The sequence below is a fragment of the Callorhinus ursinus genome, unplaced genomic scaffold (assembly GCF_003265705.2).
Source record: "Callorhinus ursinus isolate GAN/ISIS: 27379988/994484 unplaced genomic scaffold, GSC_fseal_2.0 scaffold1, whole genome shotgun sequence".
Taxonomy (NCBI): Eukaryota; Metazoa; Chordata; class Mammalia; order Carnivora; family Otariidae; genus Callorhinus; species Callorhinus ursinus.
Window position 1 is genome coordinate 83,803,426 of NW_027397063.1, and position 19,065 is coordinate 83,822,490.

At 42.1% G+C, this 19,065-nt stretch overlaps 2 protein-coding genes across 10 annotated transcripts in view; one reads left to right on the forward strand and one right to left on the reverse strand.

Moving 5' to 3' along the window:
* FNDC3B (fibronectin type III domain containing 3B) overlaps positions 1–19,065 on the reverse strand; it is a 343,320-nt gene that overhangs the window by 225,494 nt on the left and 98,761 nt on the right. The gene's annotated exons all lie outside the window — the stretch shown is intronic.
* LOC112829322 (biogenesis of lysosome-related organelles complex 1 subunit 1-like) lies at positions 14,215–14,704 on the forward strand. Its single transcript, XM_073897181.1, has one exon. It carries the CDS (start codon positions 14,232–14,234, stop codon positions 14,607–14,609), a length of 378 nt encoding a protein of 125 aa, XP_073753282.1. The 5' UTR covers positions 14,215–14,231; the 3' UTR covers positions 14,610–14,704.

A 19,065-nucleotide genomic window follows, 5' to 3' on the forward strand; every position in this document is an offset into this window, starting at 1 on the left:
TCCTCAGCACACTGAGGCGGCTCTGTTCTGCTCAGTTGTGGGAGGCCACGTCAGCAGGAAACGGCACTGGCTGCCAGGTCACATTCAAGACTGTCTGGAGCAAGTCAGCATGCAGCACCCGCAGGACAGAGGCAGCTCTCTGGTTTCTCCCAAGTGGAGGGAGCACTGAGCCTGAAAAAAAAAAGGCTGGCCTCCGAGGGCCACAGCAGCATAAGCTTAGGGGAAACTCCAAACACTACGGGTTGCTTGCCCCATTTCTAAATGTTCCCCAAATATTTCCAATTATAGTTATTGGTTTCCCTTCTCCCTCTTTTCTTAGAGGACTTACTGTACTGCCTCCAAATTCATATTTGGAAAAGGCTGACACAAGCCAAATCAAACTTCGTCGTGGCTTTCTGGCTCCTGAGTCCGACGGAGGAAATTCTGCATACCCAACCAATCTCAGCAGCCCCGACGTGCACTGCATCAGGACGGAAAACCTGACCTAACGGGCTAACGCACAAAGGGGTCCCTGCGGGTCTTTTTCCTTCTAAACACATACAGTAAAAACAGTAAACAAATAAGGTGTGCCAGATGTCATCGTGACAGCTCCCAGGAGAGATTTAGGACAACTAGCCCATGAATCGCCCTGCACAAAGAGACACGATGAACTAGGCGCTTCCCTGGGACGCCTGGGTGGCTCAGTCGTTAAGCGTCTGCCTTCAGCTCGGGTCATGATTCCAGGTCCTGGGATCGAGTCCTGCATCGGGCTCCCTGCTCGGTGGGAAGCCTGCTTCTCCCTCTCCCACTCCCACTGCTTGTATTCCCTCTCTCGCTGTGTCTCTCTCTGTCAAATAAATAAATAAAATCTTTTAATAAAAAAAAAAAAAAGACGGTGCTTCCCCTTAGCCGAGGCTTTGCTCAGCAGACTTTGTTATCCACAAGGCAGATGGTCCTCCTTCTGACCTGCACCAGAAGGTCAATAGTAGCCTCACAGTACGTCACAGTGCCTGTGTCATGAATTCACTGCATCTCATTCTGCAGGCATTTGATCATCTCACTTCATCACAAGAAGGATGCGTCCAGAACAGGATATTCTACGAGACCACATTCACATAACTTTTGTACAGGATATTGTTATGATTGTTCTGTTTTATTATCAGTTGTTGTTGTTAATCTCTTACTGCGCCCAATTTATAAATTCGACTTTATCATAGATATGCATGTATAGGAAAACACATAGTATGTGCAGGGTCTGGTACTATCTACCGTTTCAGGCATCCACTGGGGATCTTGGAACGTAGCCCGTTGGACAAGGGGGTGGGGCACACTACTGTGTCATATTTTATGTAGCCAGTCCAGTAAGTTCCAAAAGCAATCCTGCTCACGTAAACCAAGAGGATTAAGGTTAATATGCTAAAACAGCAGGGCTCTTATGCACCCAGGATACCCAAAAGTTTCTTGATTTGCTGCAAATGAGAACAGGGATTCTGTAAAAAGAAGAAATGTGATTTTTTTTTTCCAGAAACCTCCTAAGTTGGGGGCTTTCCCCTCCACTCTTGGAAGGTCTTCTTAAGTGGACAGCCCAAAAGTCAATCTTTCTCCTCAGAAACACCACATGTGCTCAAGAAAATATCCTGTCCCATGGAGAGCAGTCATAGAGGAAAACAGGAGAGAAAGGAAGTGAAGACTGAGTAGTTCAGGACAAGGAGGAGGGCGGAGGAGGGTGTGCTCATGAGAGGAAGGGCACAGAATGGAGCACAGAGTGACACACATCCACACTGCGAAGACACAGCTAAGGCAGTCTGATTCCGTCAGTCCTGGAAGGCACGGAGCTACGCCGCAGAGAGAAGGTGTTAACTCCCCCAGGCACACGCATGCACATACAAACCCAAATGCAAAAGGGACGATGTAGCTACCAAGGGGAGTCCGTAGGAATAGAAGCACTAGGAACAAACCAGAAAAGGAGGAAAACCACACAGAGCCCGGGGACTCCATGTGGCTAAGGCACTCACTTTTCCATGAGGACCTAGAGACTAAAAGACCAAACATTAGAGGTACTTAGGGATTTAGTGATATAGAGAAGGTATTCTTTTCATATTCAGCCATTCAGAAAATGAACACCCACAGCACATCTAATCGGGAGTGGTCCCTCAAACCTGGTCTTCAGACAGGAACTGAGGATCTGAAGCGGATCTCACCAGCACCTCCTTACGGGGGAGAAACAAAATATAAGATTCAGCTACCTAATTAATTGACTGAAAACCCAACAAGTATTCTAAGTTTAACTGGCTACCACAGGCTTTATATAACTCTAACATTTTCACAAAAGAAAAATACTCAATGCCCTGATAAACTACAATGAAGCTTTAAAAGCATCTCAAAAAGAAAAACTACCAAACCTCATATACTGCTTGTACACCTGGAATAAGTTTAAATTAGTTCTTATGCAAGGAAGGTATTTAGAGATAGATGGTCTAGGTCCAAAGGTAATATATTTCTTGGTTAACACTGTAGGCCGAAAAAATAAAATAACATAAAATAAAGGAAAAGGTGGGGAGAGCAGGGATAAGCCACAAGAACTAAATGTTTTCCATATAAATGTTAGAAGCACATGATAAGGTTGCTGAACTGGGTTATATTGTTTTTTTATAGGATGAACCACAGAGGAGCCCTGAAAACTGTAAAAAGAAACCCAAAGTGAAAATCTTGAGTTTTAGACAGAACACACACAAGTGGTAACACTGGCAAATGAATACACACGTGTGTGTGTGTGTGTGTGTGTGTGTATGCATACATATATACACACTTAAAAAAAAAGGCCTTTTGGCAATGAGAGCTGCATTTGGTGAGAAGCTAAAACGAACAATGAGCATCACAAGATCAATAAGCTTATTATTTGTATATAAATCCTCCAGGACATATTTAGAAGGGATAATGTTTAAACAAATGAGTCCCATTTCTAAACTGAAAAGCAGACAGAACAGTAAGCTATTCCGATTTTTACACACACACAAGGATACATGAAATAATGATGCAAACACAGAATTAGGAAAAACCCGTATCAATCTGGGATTTTTAAAGACCTAATTAAATCTGGAAGAGAAATTAAAAACTAAATTAGTGTTTTCATTTACTCCAAGTAACTTTTTCCCTCATTTTAACATCTCCTGAAATAGGAAAGCATTTTACATTAATGGCAAGTCATTATCTGAGGATGATGTCTTCTCTTTTGCAGAGATATGGAAAATAATGGCATATCTTAACATCAATGGCATTCTAGGTTCAATAATATGATAGCAAATAATCCTGTGAAACCAATGCAAGAAGACCAAGCATGTGTGCTGTTTTGTAGATGAGACACAAGCAGCAAGGTATAATTGGTATCCAGTTCATGGAGAAGAGGTAGGCACAACAGAGGAGCCAAGACACATATATGGACCCTTGAGCTGAGGCACTACACCTAGGATGAGAAAGCATCACTTTTTGTGCTTTTAGGAATTTTTCCATTCACAAATAATTTAATACCTTAAATAGTAGATGACAAAAATAAAATGCACCAAATGTTTTACTGAATGCAATGTAAACTAATGACACTTAGAACAACTCTATCTTTTAAAAATATACTGGGTACCAATTATACCTAAATCTCTGGAGGCAGGGACCCAAGCATCGCTTGTTTTAAATCCCAGGTGATTCAGCTGAACAGCCAGGGATGGACCACCAGTGGTATGAAGCATCCAGCATCCAGCAGGTGCACAAATACATTTTATTTTTTTTAAAGATTTTATTTATTTATTTGACAGAGAGAGAGTGCTGAGAGAGAGCCCTCATGAGCGCACAAGCAGGGGGAGCGGCAGGCAGAGAGAGAGGGAGAAGCAGGGGCTCTGCTGAGCAAGGAGCCTGACTCAGGGCCCGATCCCCAGGCTCCTGGGATCATAACCTGAGCTGAAGGCAGACGCTTAACTGAGCCACCCCGGCGCCCCCACAAGTACATTTTAAAGTGTGGCATTACTGATTGAGAAACCAATTTAAAAATGATGCCAGGTACCACAACAGTAACAGAACTTTGCTGTTTTCTGGGTTTTGTTTTGTTTTTTTACCTTTTTCTTTTTTATTAATTGGGTACACTGGATGTCTCTATAACTGTGTTCAGATGACTGTAGAACCTGAAAGCTTTTGCTGCTATTGATACATAACATACTGCTACTGGTCTTTTTATATAAATTAATACAGAGATACATACACATACACACATATACCCATGTATAAAATTTGAATTTCTGGAGACTTTAGCTGTGCTGTCAACTTTAGGAAAAGTATCCCAATCATATAGTGTTGGGCTGACATTGAACGAATTTAACAGCCATATTGGTCTAGAAATGTTAAACATAATTTTTTCCATTTGTACAGGGGTAACGCACTGTATTAAATACGTAAAGTCTTACCTACATGGGTTTATTACAGAAACTAATATTCTCTAAATTTAAAAAAATGTGGCAATTATTAAAAAAAGAAAAAATTTATCCTGGGTAATTTTCTTTCCCCTTTTTTGTTCCTAGTCAAGATTAACTTACTGCTAATAAATTTTACGGAAATTCATATAGTACCCAAAGAGTCTCAAATGATAATCTGCCATCTCACTTGCAAATAGAAAATCCTAGATAATTAAGCTCTTGAAATCTGTCCACACTTGAACCTATTCAAGAAGAGCTTAGTCTTTTCATGAAAATTAGGCACATATAAATGGCAGAGAATTCTAGAGGAATTAAAGTGAGAGAGGAACAAGAAACTGAAAGTTAAGAACTTTAGAACAGGATCTGATCCAATCCTTATTCTCAGGAGAGGAAAGTGAGGCTCTGATCAATGGAACTAGACTGAATGAGAAGAGAGTTAAACTCGGATCAGGGGACTCTTGCTCTAATCAGAGCCACAAGGATTTGTCAGGTTTCTTCATTTAAAACGGAAGAGGAAAATTAACAATATAATCAGCTGATTTTTACTCTAGGAGTTCAAGTCCAGTGACCTTGGATGTGAACCTAAGTCAACAACAACAAAAAGCTACACAAAACAGAGGGTGTGCGGAAGGTGCAGAGTTAAGATTTATATCGACAAAGGGAAACAGGCTTGACATAAATTTAAAGAGGCCAGGTAAGCAAGGCTATTTCACTCTTCCTGTTGACCCATTCCCTGGGTCTCCTAAATACATTACCCAGTACCACTTTTCAGCACTCTGGCTCAAATTCGAAAGACTCTCATTTTCTCCAAAGTTGGTTCTGTGGTTAATTACTTGCCTTCTGACTACCCCGGGTAAAGCCAAGAAACAGGTAGAATGCACCTGTTGTTCTTGAATTCAAGAACTCCATCTGAGATGGAGGCAGGCATTCTACTCACCTCTGAGGAATGTTAATTGCTGATACCAGCATGACAGGTGCAATGAGGAGCAGAAAAATGATCAATGAGTCCAAGTCACAGAACAAGAGACCATGAGAAAGCTCCCCGAGAGCTCTAACTTTCATTACTAATAATCGGTCTGGAATTCAATTTGACCCTTGAAACAGATTTTTTCAACAGGGCACAAAGTTCTAAGTTTCGACAATGGTGCCCTGTCCACAGGAGGAAAAAAAAAGAAACAACATGTATAATCCTGTTTTCCACGTTACTATGGAGTCATTCACTAACCCCAACGGCCTCCCATGGCTCGCTCCTCCTCTCTGCTGTAGGCACCGTTCCTCCATTCCAGATCCTTACTGGTGTGGAGTCCTATCCATTTTGAATTCTGAGTCACTTCCTTTTCCCCTAGTTTTATGCTCTAAAACCTTCCTGTTTCTTTAGAATACACATGCTGAAGCCAATTTCCGTATGGGTCTATCCAGTTTTTATCCTCCCCTTTTGGCTTTTTCTTTTACTATGACACAGCTAACTGGGGAAAGGAATGCACTTGCTGACTACCTGCATAAAGTGTGGTATTGTTTATCAGTTTGGAGTATTTTCCATATTTATTTAAGTTTCCTAACTCTGTGATCCCCAAATACACACAATGTTATTAAGTTTTAAAATATTCCTAGGATATCTTTGCCAATCATATTTATTCTCATTATGTGGGAACGGAAGCACAAAGAAAGAGGAATTCCTGATAAAATGGCAATTGAGTTAGAAGATGTAGACTTGAAAGACTGTTTACAAACAAATCCTTTGAAAATAGAATCCCTGATTCAAATGTCAGTTTGTTAAAATTCTAGAAGAGGAAGGGGAAAAAAATTTCAGACCAAGAAAAAATTCTATCTTTGAGCTAACGACTGAGGAATTTGAGCCAATTCTTTCTTATTTTTCTACATCCACAGGGACTTCTTTTTGCCTTTTGTCCAAATTGTGACCAGACCAAATCCCAAGAGTTCTCTCTTTTGTTTAAGGGTACTACTTCTATAAATCCCATTTCCTTACAAGGGCCCCTCACCCCAACAATCTCCTCCTACTTCACTTCAGTTGCTCTCAAAGCCCAGTCCCAGAACCAAAACATCAGTATTGCCTGGGGAACTTCTTAGCAATGCAAATTATCAGCACACCCCCACCCCAAACCTGAATCAGAAATGGGGGGGGGGGGGAGACATGGGACACATACCAGCAATCTGTGTTTTAAGAAGCCTTCCATGCTGAAGTTATTGGTAATTATCAGCATCTGACACCTGATAAAATGCCCTGGACTCAGGTATGCTGTGGGGACCACCTGAGTCAAATGCCAAGATGTCTCCTGGGTATTTACCCCCTTTACAAGGTACTAGGCAAAATCTAGAATGAAGGAAACAAAGAGGGAAGCAACAGTGCCCGCCCAATTTCTTTCATAAAGTCAAGTAGAAAGAGGCTAAAAGCAGCTTCTGTGAACACCAAGTTGTAAGATGGTTATTTTCCATCTCACTCAATTCCAACCACCCTGCACAATCTTACCTGTTGTAATCAACTCTGGATTGTACTAGTTTACAACAGAATAGGTGAACAAATATTGTGTTTACATCTAAATAAAGGTAAAACAAATTTGTACTCTGCTGAGAGGAGTAAACTCAAATTTCTCTTTGATGACCCTTTTAAGGACTTGAAGAAGTTTATAACAAAAACTAAATAGCAATTTTAATTAATAAGTTCAATAAAGACAACCACCATGTAAAGGTTCCTTAAAAAGTATATGAATGCAAGATAAAAGATCTTTAAGCACCTGGAAAAACTGCAAAACCTCCTAAAGAACACTAGCCTGAATGAAATGAACAGAGGCAGGTATGCAGCAGGCGCAGTGTGATGCATTGGGAAAAGCAGGCCCTAAACGTTTAAGCTAGCCTGACGATTCACTGAACCAGAGAGTCTCAATCTCCACTGCATATTAGAATCAACTGTGAAACGTTTCCAAACTACTAACGTCCCGGCCTTACCCTCCTACAATCTGACAATTTCCTAAAATTACCCTAGCGATCAGCTGCATATTTTTTTTTACAAGTTCCCCAGGTGATTTGATGTGCAAAACTTACAAAACACTATGTTAATACAACCACATTTAAAATTCCGAAATAATTAATAAAAATATTAATAAAATTCTGAGATGTCAGAGAGATACTTAAGCATATGATGCAGGAACTACGTCACTCAAAATGTGAATGCTTGACCCACAGAATAAAATCTCTCTTGATCATTTAGAATAAATTAAACAGGGGCACCTGGGTGGCTCAGTTAGTTAAATGTCTGCATTCGGATCAGGTCATGATCTCGGGGTCCTGGGATGGAGCTGATGTCAGGCACCCTGCTCAGCGGGGAGTCTGCTTCTCCCTCTCCCTCGGCTCCCCACCCCCAAACAAACAAGTAATTTTTTTTAGAAAAAAGAATAAATTAACCAAATTAACTCAGATCTTGCTTTCTTATGGGATTAACATGCCATGCTTGGGCTACATTTTATTAACATTTTGTGATTATTTCATGCTTATACTCAAAGGCGATTTAAGTACAGGGGCGCCTGAGTGGCTCAGTCAGTTAAGCCTCCAACTCTTAGTTTCAGCTCAGGGTCATGAGATTGAGCCCTGTAGCAGGCCCGAAGCCGGACGTGGAGGCTGCTTAAGATTCTCTTTCTCCCTCTCCTGCTCATGCTCTCTCTCTAAAATGAATAAATGAATCTTAAAAAAAAAAAAATAGAAATTACAATTTGCTAATAACTGGAAGCTTTTTTAAATTAAGTAAAAATGTGGAAATTCCTATAGCCAGAAAGTTACCACAAAACTGGTGTTAATTCTGGCTCTATAATGCCACATAAAAAATGTCCAGGGGGCAGAGCAAGATGGCGGAGGAGTAGGAGACCTGGATTTTGTCTGGTCTCAGGAATTCAGCTGAATAGGGATCAAACCATTCTGAACACCTACGAACTCAACAGGAGACCGAAGAAGAGAGTAGCAACAACTCTCTGAACAGAGAAGCGACCACTTTCTAGAAGGTTGAGAAGAACTGCACTGGCATGGCTGTATTTAAGGAACTATACCTGAGGAACTTCATCCATACCTGGACCTGCTGTAGAGGCCTCTGCACTGTTTTGCGAAAGGTGAATCAACTCCAAAGGAGAGGAAAAGTATTCAGAAGCACTGAGAACCATCTTCTGGGGGCTTATTTGCATTTCATGCTGCATGGACTACTGAAGTCCCAACAGATGTCCATCCCTTAATGAACCAGTATTCTTGGAGGCCATTAGGAAAGGGCTATATGCTTAACAGTAGGACCTGGAAAGGTGTAGAGAATAATCCTGTGATATCCCCAGAAGAAAAATGGACACATTTTTTTTTTGGGAATCCTGCAGTGGCCCTTCAGAGACTTCCAGTAACTTTTCCTTCCAGATAGAATAGATCACTGATAAAACTTACTTCATATTGTGGTTATCATTAAAATAAATCATTTATCTACAATACAAAAAAAAAAAATGTCCATATAGGCGCCTGGGTGGCTCAGTTGGTTAGGCGACTGCCTTTGGCTCGGGTCATGATCCTGGAGTCCCGGGATCGAGTCCCGCATCAGGGGAGCCTGCTTCTCCCTCTGACCCTCCCCCCTCTCATGTGCTCTCTCTCTCTCAAATAAATAAATCTTTAAAAAAAAAAAGTGTCCATAAAGGTGTCACATTTAAAGTATGTGATGCTTCCATTTTAACTCAAGACACAGAAAGACTCGAGGAGCTGAAAAAACTCCCCTTTTAACCAGCTGTCTTCACATCCTCAAAAAGTGTGCAAAATACCTCCCAAGTCACTGAAAACTGCCTCAGAGAGAGAAGCAATACCCAAGCTGACAAGCAGAAAAAAAGTATTTTTTTTTAAGTCTGCCCTTTTTTAATCCTTTTTTGTTCATCCCATTGCTTGTCCAATTAGGATGGAATACAAAATATTCATATTAAAGGACAAAAATTTTTCTAAAAGACCAGATTCCACCTATCTTAGAGAAATGTACCATTCAGATAGTGCCCATCGCTCACTCCCTCTCTTCTGTACGTGTCCCTCTGGCCAGCGAATCATGACCACCTCCTAAGCACCTCTGCTTTCGGCTCCTCCCTCTATATGCCACCCTCTACAATGCCCTCACCCAGGCTCTCCTGGCCTCCTGCCTGCCCCTCACCGTCACCCATCTCACCACCTCCCTCACCCCCACTTCGGTCACACTGGGTGATAGAGAAAAACTACTCCACTTAATTCAGTAACCAGGCTCGTTTACAATTTAAAGTGTACTCTATCCATTCTGAATGGGTCTGACAGAGTCTGAGAGTTTACTACCACAGATAAATGCGATAATTTCTAAGTGCACAAAAACATTTATAAAACATTAATGAGTAATCTACATGAAAATATTTGCCAATAACACAAAAGATAAAGTTGGTCTTTTACTATTAAATAGCCTTAAAAATATTTTCCAAGATGTTCCCAGCCTACTCCTCACAAAAGGAAAAAAGTTATCAGAAGAATGAAGAGAATAATCATTCCCTCATGCTTTTTACTGATAAGCGGACCTAACCCATATAATGGGCTTCTTCAGAATTACCGTGTGTTTTTAAAAAGCACTCTTACCTGCATTCATTATCCTAACCTGAAAAACTGAGAGTAAGTATAATTAAGTACAATAACAAACAAAAAGAAAAAAGAATCTCTGTGAAGTAACTCAGAATTTTTCCATCACTTTGGACATGAATTTTTAGCAGTTTATTAGTGACTTTCCTTTATTCCGGATGCCTAGTAGGTGCTGGATAGGCACTGGGATACAAAGCTCAGATTTGACCCCTACCTTTGAAGAAACTTACCCTCTAAAGAACCCTTTACAGTCTTCCTTAAAGACACTTCCAATTTGATGCTTTCCATTTCAAGTTCTAAGAGTAAAAAATACAGAAAGAAGAAAGCAAGACCCCAAAGGCTACAAGCTATGAAATGTGGCAGACAAGTGAGGTAATGGGACACTGTTCACTCTTCTGAAATACCAGGCACGCAAAGATCTGCGATATTTAAGGAACTCCAAGCAGTGGTAACTTCAGAAATGACATTTTAACCATTGTTCAGCAAGTCTGAAAGGCGAAAGGGCACACAAGCTAAATTCCCATCGCCTAGTTTTTGAAGTGTGTTATTTTGAAGCATTACAACAAGAATGTGGAGACATCTAAAAGAAAATCCTAACCAATCCCACAAGTTCACTGAGGCTCTCCTGGAATGCTTTAAAAATGACAGGTAACAAAAATGAAGAGTCATTCAACATCTGGCCATAATGGGGACTGGGCACCTAACGATGGCTCCTATTTACTGGAGTTTACAAGGACTCTGAAACTTCCTACACAGTATGTCCTTTAATGCTCCGGGTAACACTTCAAGACCGATACTGTCATTCCAATTCTACAGATAAGAAAACAGAGGTGTGGAGAAGTAACTAATTTTGTGATATATAAGCAAAATGCAAGGAATTTCTAAACCAGGTAATCTCACTCCAAGACCCACCAAGATCTCACCCATATGCCTTACAGCCCTTCAGTCATGCCTAAGAGCAGGACACACTAAATGAAAATTAAAAGTTGTATGAAATTTGGATCCCCTGGCTGGCTCCGTGCTAGAGCATGTGACTCTTGATCTCAGGTTCGTGAGTTCAAGCCCCACACTGGGCATGGCACCTACTTAAAAAATAATTAAAAAAAAAAAAAAAAAAGGTAGTGTGGAATTTAATCGAAATGTAAAAGGCAAGGCATATCCAGAGGAAGTGCTTTGTAGGCCTGTCTGAATATGGACGCTCAGGCCTGCTGTGAGAGTTAACTACTTATGATCCCCAAAGGAAAGCAACAACTGAAACTTGAACTACAACAGAGCTTACTTTAAATACGTGGAACAGTAGGCCTGTGGTTTTATCCACCACCTGCATCTGAACAATATATGCATCCCATAAACCTTCATCAGAAACATTTGATCTGTTGCCATCACCATCAACCCCATGAAAGCAAGCCTAGTATATCTAGGCAGTAAAATGGAGGCTAGACCTTCTTCCATTGATTTCCATGAGTAGGATAATCACATCACAGCCCACAATTTATCATGACATCTCCTTAGAACAAAAATAATCAGCAAAGCTGCGTCCATTACTAGATAATGGTGATGATGATGGCTCTTCCGATGGTCAGGTATTAGCATTATCCCCACCTTATGAGAGAAAACGGAGGCTAAGAGGTTAAGCATTAGCTAGCAAACAACCAGGGATCATACTACATAGCACTGACATTTAAAACATCATCTTTATTAACTTCTAACAAATCACATCACTAAAACTTTACTTGGAGACAAAGGCCAATGTCTGACGATGAATACTGGGTGAGGTTTTTTGTCTTAATTACATAACTGCAAGAACAGCTATAAACCATCAAGATAACTGGCAAGGGCAGAAGGAGAAGGCCAGACAGCAGCAGACACACTGGGTACCTCCCTTGACAGGGACGTTACAGCTCGTGGGAAGCAACATAGTTTGGCACTGATGGACCCCAGGCTCATGACATCACCCAATCCCAGCATGATGACAGCTCCAAGTACCATCACACACCTTCCTCCCCATCCCTTCCGGAAACGGCACTTTCTGCTCCAGGCCCATCAGTACTTACCAGCCCTCGTGGAGACCACGCTACGGGTCAACTTCTAGTTGCTCAGCAACAAGCTAGGGTCTGAAAGAGGCCTCTCCACCCACAGAATGCCTGCTTGCAACAAATGGCTGTACATGTCTATGTAGGACAGAAAAGCCAAATCATCACGTTCAAAATAAAGCTCTCAAACATTTCAGGGATCAGGTATACAGCAAAACACTGTAAGTGACTCATGACCCAATATTACACCACACACACACACACACACACACACCCAGGCAAAAGACTGCTTTGTCCTGAAGCTATCATTTCAGAGCTATAAAATGAACTGGCAAATTGACGGAGTTAATTCAAAGTTTTCCTAGAAACTCAGACCCTCCCAGCTTAGAACCTCACTGGAGGACTGAAATAACTCTCACCAAATACAGTTTTGGATCAATCAGAAAGATAAGACAGGATACTGGAGCTAGCCTGGGCAATTTTAAGAGATTTTCAAGGGAGGCCCAACTCTTCACGATAACATTTCAGATTAGCCATCACTCACAAACTGCCCTCCTCGCCCACTGCAAACGAAATGAGTTTTCCACGGCAGTTTCTTGCGTAGCAAAAGAACCTCTCAAAATCATCTTTTAATAAGAAAAAAATTTTTCCACTTATAAGACATTCTACAAATACAGTCAAATAACAATGTAATGAAAGTTTGCAAAGATTCAGAAGAAGGTAAGGCACTCACATACAAACCACCCAAATATTTCTGATGAAAAACTTGTTTGCAGATGTAAGCCAAGGTAAGAGTTCTAATCAACCTTAGAAGACAGACTTCATTCACCACAGGTCTTCTCCCTTGGTTTTAAGCCAGTAAAACGAGAATTTCTTATTTATATGCGGAGTCTGCTTTAAAGGAGTAGACCAAAAGAAGCTTCGCTTGTGAAATTATAGTCTACGTCTGTTCTGACACCATTCACGTCATTTCTCCATTCACAAAGCAAAAGACCAGAGTTCCCCGGGACCTGTCATCAAATTCTTAGCACGAACGACAGACAGGTCAGTGTTTTAATGTGCCAAACAAGTCTAATAAATGCACTTAAAAGTACCAAATGAGGGAATTAAAAAAAAAGGAACATTAAAGTCCCTGTGGCAGCCTGGGTGCTGAATCATACAAAGAGGGGAGGGGGTGGGAGACAAACGAGGAGATTCAGAAGTGTGGAACCGCTCTCAATGGTGTCATTCACAGAGCCCCTGAGCAGAGTGTGGTGTTCATCAACGATACAGTTCCCACACTCAGTGGGGCAGGAGGGGAATCTGACACAAGCTGAAGAAGGCTTGCGGAGAATAAGGAGAGGAGGGAAAAGTTCCACACTCTAATGGCAGCCAAGCTACGGCCGTGTTGGAGGAGGGGTCTCCTCAAGTCCCCTCCTACCACACGTTCTGCTGTCATTTCCAGGTCTCAACCCACTCAGTACAAGTGAGCAGAGTAAACCACATCTGTAAAGGGTATCTATTGTGGGCAAAAAGCATCAGCAATTGCGTATCTTCAAATAGTATATTTGAACTTTTATTCTTTATTAAAATAATGGTACTTCCCAAGCATTTTACTTTAATCTTTTTTCTTCTATCACCATGACATCCATCTATTTTCTTCAGGCTCACGGTTTGTATATAAGTCTCAAAACACGAATTAAAAAAAAGAAACCACACAAATAAAAAGTGCAGTTTTGGGGGCGCCTGGGTGGCTCAGTCAGTTAAGCATCTGCCTTCAGCTCAGGTCATGATCTTGGGGTCCTGGGATCGAGCCCCAGGTCGGGCTCCCTACTCAGCGGGGGGATCTGCTTCTTCCTCTCCCACGGCCCACCCCCCCTCCCGGCCCCATCTCTCTCTAATAAATAAAATCTTTTTAAAAAAAAAAATTGCAGTTTTGGGGCACCTGAGTGGCTCAGATGGTTAAGCATCTGCCTTCAGCTCAGGTCATGATCCCAGGGTTCTGGGATCGAGCCCCACATCCGGCTCCCGGCTCAGCGGGGAGCCTGCTTCTCCCTCTCCCTCTGCTCATGCTCTCTATCTCTGTGTCTTGAATGAATAAATAAAATCTTTAAAAAAAATTTTTTTAAATAAAAATTGCAGTGCCCAGCCCCAGCCCGCCGCCACCATGCTGTCCCGCCTGCTGAAGGAACACCAGGCCAAGCAGAACGAACGCAAGGAGCTGCAGGAGAAGAGGAGGCGAGAGGCTATCAATGCAGCGACCTGCCTGACAGAAGCTTTGGTGGATCACCTCAATGTGGGTGTGGCCCAGGCCTACATGAACCAGAGAAAGCTGGACCATGAAGTGAAGACCCTACAGGTCCAGGCTGCCCAGTTTGCCAAGCAAACAGGCCAGTGGATCGGGATGGTGGAGAACTTCAATCAGGCACTCAAGGAAATCGGGGATGTGGAGAACTGGGCTTGGAGCATCGAGCTGGACATGCGCACCATTGCCACTGCACTGGAATATGTGTACAAAGGGCAGCTGCAGTCTGCCCCCTCCTAGCCCCTCTTCCCTTCCCTCTACGCCACCCCTCCTACCTCCCCCATGGGGGAAGCTGACAGGCCAAGAATAAAACACAAGCCTCCGTTAAAAAAAAAATAAAAATAAAAAATAAAAATTGCAGTTTTAATACTGGGTCAATATGAAAGTACTTTAGATTCTAAACATGTTTCTCTAAAGGAAACTGATTAGCTTCAATTATCCAATGTTTCGGAAATGTGAAAGTTCTTCTAGGAGACTTGAGAGACCATGAAAAAGTATTGAACTAAACATCTTCAGGCTCCGAGCACAATAATAAAATTTAAAAGAAAGATCATCACACCTGATGGGATGCCAGAGCCAGTCAAGGATCTAGTTAAGCAATTATTAAGAGGCTGCGGGGCCGGTGGGTAGGGTGAGGATACTGTGTCACAACTGGGTTCACAGTCAAATTCAAGAGCCCAAGAAGGGTCCACACAGATAAGCAGACTGTTATACACAATGCCACCTCTACCTGCTCCTCCAGGAAAGCAGAGGTCGAAATGGAATGGAGTGGTCTAGGAGGGCTCCCAGAGGAGACAGACCTGGAGCCCTAAAGGAAGTGTGGTTATTTGTTTTGGCTGAAGGATTTTACAGGGAAGGGAGAAATGGCCCAGATAAAAAGATGGCATGTGTGGACAGGAAGGAAGGCTGCGTTGCCAGCACCTCAGCCCAGACAAGGATATGAAACATAATGGGACAGACCCGCAGCTGCCCTCTATTAATTCCTGAATTTAAGCAAAGGCAAGAATTCATATTGATTGCTAAGATTCCTTTTTCCCCCCCCCCAAACAATTGGCTCTTTATACTTTCATCTGGCCTAGGAAAAGAAAAATCTTTTGTCTAGGATGCCATAGGTACAGTGCTGCCTCCAAGTGAGAATAAACTATGACCTTTTGTGGCCCCTTCAGGACCTATGATTCATGTTTCATGGAAAATATTAAGAAATATTCCATTAGAAATGAATCTGCTTTCACAGCATATTGTAGGTTTCCTGTGTTTTTCTTCCTTCATTATCACCAAGGACATTCTCATGAAAACAAAATCTTGTTTTTTTCCCCCTGGAGTAACCATATTCTTTATATTGACTTGCTCTGAATTTCCAAACTGCCTTTTCATGGCACCACAGTGAGCTTCTGCTGTCTAATGACGTCATAAACGTCCTATAGAGAACATGAGTAGGCTAACAAATTCGACTGCAAGTAAAGACGGTTGACCTCAAATGGCGTAATTTCCAAAGTTTCCAGGAACACCCGGCAACCAGCTCAACTCCCTACCCCTAATCCCCCACCCCCACCCTTAGCAGCAATCCCTAACCTGCTGAAATAGCAGTGGTGAAATAGCCAAGTTATTAAACTGACAGTTTCAATCGTGGTATAAGCAATGGTTATGACTTCAAAATTTCCAGAAAGGCCACTTCCAACCACCACTCCTCCCACACCCCACACCCCAAAACCACCCCCTTCCCACCTGCTGGGTGGGGTTGAAAGAGCACAGCTAGAGCTTCATTCTCTTCACTTTAATCTCTAGTACAATGCAAATGCTTCTTTCACAAATTCCCATTACAATATGATTCAATTTCAGATCTTTTCCTAATAGGCTTTTAAAAGGTAAGCAAGAAGACTGCCTCCCCCATTACCAGTCCTCTCCCACTGGACCCTTCATCGTACAGCAGCTGGAGCTGGAAGCCCCACCGAGAAGCTCAGCCCACCTGAACTCTGGGCCCTGTCCTAACTTGGGGCAGAAATAATTTAAGGAGGGGCGCCCGGGTGGCCCAGTCGTTAAGCGCCTGCCTTCGGCTCAGGTCATGATCCCAGGGTCCTGGGATCGAGCCCCGCATCGGGCTCCCTGCTCCGCGGGAAGCCTCCTTCTCCCTCTCCCACTCCCCCTGCTTGTGTGCCCTCTCTCGCTGTGTCTCTCTGTCAAATAAATAAAATCTTTAAAAAAAAAAAAAAGAAAGAATTTAAGGAATTCTAAATCAGTACTCCTGTGTCACACTATCTGCTCTTAGTTCTGGTAACAGGACATCTGTCTTATCCCAAAGACCCAGTCTCTGCAAACCATCTCTACTTGATCTTGGCCATCTGAGTACTGGCCATCTGAGTACTCAGCTGGTATCCTGCCCAGAATCCTGTTATTCCAGGAATAGGAACCCACCTTGCTCTTGTCACATGCCCAACAAGAATGGAGTGCTAATACTGGAGTTCCCTGATGTATACACAGAGCAGGACCCATGAAGAGCTCATGCTCTCGAGTCAGAGAGACCAGGGATGAAAACCCAACTCTGCATCTTCTGTGTGAATTTAGGTGTGTAAATGAACCTCCATGGGCCTCAGCCTCATGTTTATCTATCATACCCATTAACTGAGAGAATACAAAGCACAGCATAAGAGCTAAATAGGTATTAGGGATGTCAATCACAGTGAAAGGATAATAACGTTACAATTTGTGTTGGAATTTACAAATATATTCCCTATTCCCACATTCTATGTTAATATGCTCTACCCACCTGGAGTGAAGCATTCACTAACTTACACTAGCACTCCCAAAGAAGGCTTATATGGGGCGGGGTGGGGGGCGGTGCTCAGTGACTGCCTAGGATGCAATGGTGACAGTCAGAGGGTCTGGACTCCAGGTTCCTTCCAGCTCCTGCAGGTCATCCTGTCGCCGCCCCAGGGGTTCTCAAGCCCTAGCAAACCAATTACCTCCCTGTTCTGGTCCCTTGCATCCTATCCTGTGTCATTTCAATTAATTGGGCCAGGTACCACCATGCCCCAAATGGAGATAACCATAGCATCTGGGTGTTCAAAAGAGAACAAAGGATAGGAAGGCTGGGGAAGCCAAAGATAAATGGCTCCACAATTCTGCTTTAGTCAAAGGCATTTCTGAAATCACTGGAAGGGGTGTTAATGTCACTTATCTCAAAGTATCATCACGAATAAATACAAAGCTCCCACTGTGAACAGAGTGATATACTTGCAACATTCCCTGCAGAATACACCAGTTACTGACATGAACTGAAAAAAAAAAAAAAAAAAAAGAGGGGGGAGGCTAACCTGATGAACACACACACACACACACACACACACGCACCCATGCACGCAGAACAATAAAAGCAGGTGGCATAAAAGAGTGTATTTCATATATGCAGATCTATTCAGCAACTTGCTTTTATGGATTCTATTACATACACTCGGTTGTAGAGGAACATAGTCTACCTGCCAATTAATTCACAGGGCTCCAATGTTACCATGATCAGAAGCTCAAATGCTTTCTTACTGAACTGAAAATACCAGGTTCATTCTATGTAGGTGAAATGACTTTTTATCTAATTTTTCTATAGCATGATTCTTTTTAAGAGTGGATTTTGAGGTTTTATTTGTTGAAAATATCCATTTATTATAGAATTACAAGTAGGTAGAAGATTCTATATCCCATACTATTTTAAAATAATTACTTCCTCTCTTCTTTTACCTGTAAGTTTCTTTGTATGATTCATCACCAAAGACCAGATTCAGTTTCTAAATGGCTTAGAACACCAAAGATCAATTTCAGGAACATAATGGTCAGAGAAATGCAATCAGTAAAAATCATTAATAAAACAGTTAAGTCATTTCAGATTATCTAACTGCAGTTAAAATTCATTAGGCTTGAATCTTTCAAAATACACTCATTTCTCCAAAAGTAAAAGTTTTTTCCCTAGTTTTTGTACCTATAGAAACAAAATTAAGTAGCAAAACTACAAAGCAGCATGCTCTGCTATTAAAACAAAGCAGTAGAAAAATCACCTTTTTCCATGGAGCTCATTATGAGAAACTAAAACAAAAGGGCATTTCCCTTCATTTATGTATTGGCGAGCAAGTCCAAAAATTAAAACAGGCCTCTGATCAGAGTCTTAGCCAATCAATAACCTAGTATTGAACTCCATTACATTCCAATTTGCCATTTGCCCTATAATCCCAATCACTGCCAAAAAAGCTACCACAAACAGTGCCCTCCAACACAGCAGTGTTTACAGGCTAACTACAGATCTGGACTGAGCTTCCTATGGTTCAGAGGGCCTAAGTCACTACTTTCCAAAGTGAACTAGAGAGAGGCGGCACTGGATTACACAACCAGGAAGTAACTGAAATGCCCTAGGAGCCATACTTAAAGATCTACACCCAAGGAACGTCACCTACCTGGAACTTACTTAGATGACAAGATTCAGGACTCTGAGCTGATGCCGTAATGGAATTAAGACATTTAGAGAACTTTCGAGAGAGGATTCTGCATATGGAGGGACATGACTTATTAGGGACAGAGGGTGGACCATCATGGGCAGTTTTCTAAGACGGCCTCCAGTGATTCCCACCTGCTGGTGTTCCCACACTGCGCAAATTCCCTTTCTTGAGTGGGCTGGACCTAGTATTGCCCCCTTGCCCTCTAGTTGCTCCTCTGA

Excerpts from the sequence above, each read along its gene's own strand:
- LOC112829322 (XM_073897181.1), top strand. The coding sequence starts at position 14,232 with ATGCTGTCCCGCCTGCTGAAGGAACACCAGGCCAAGCAGAACGAACGC.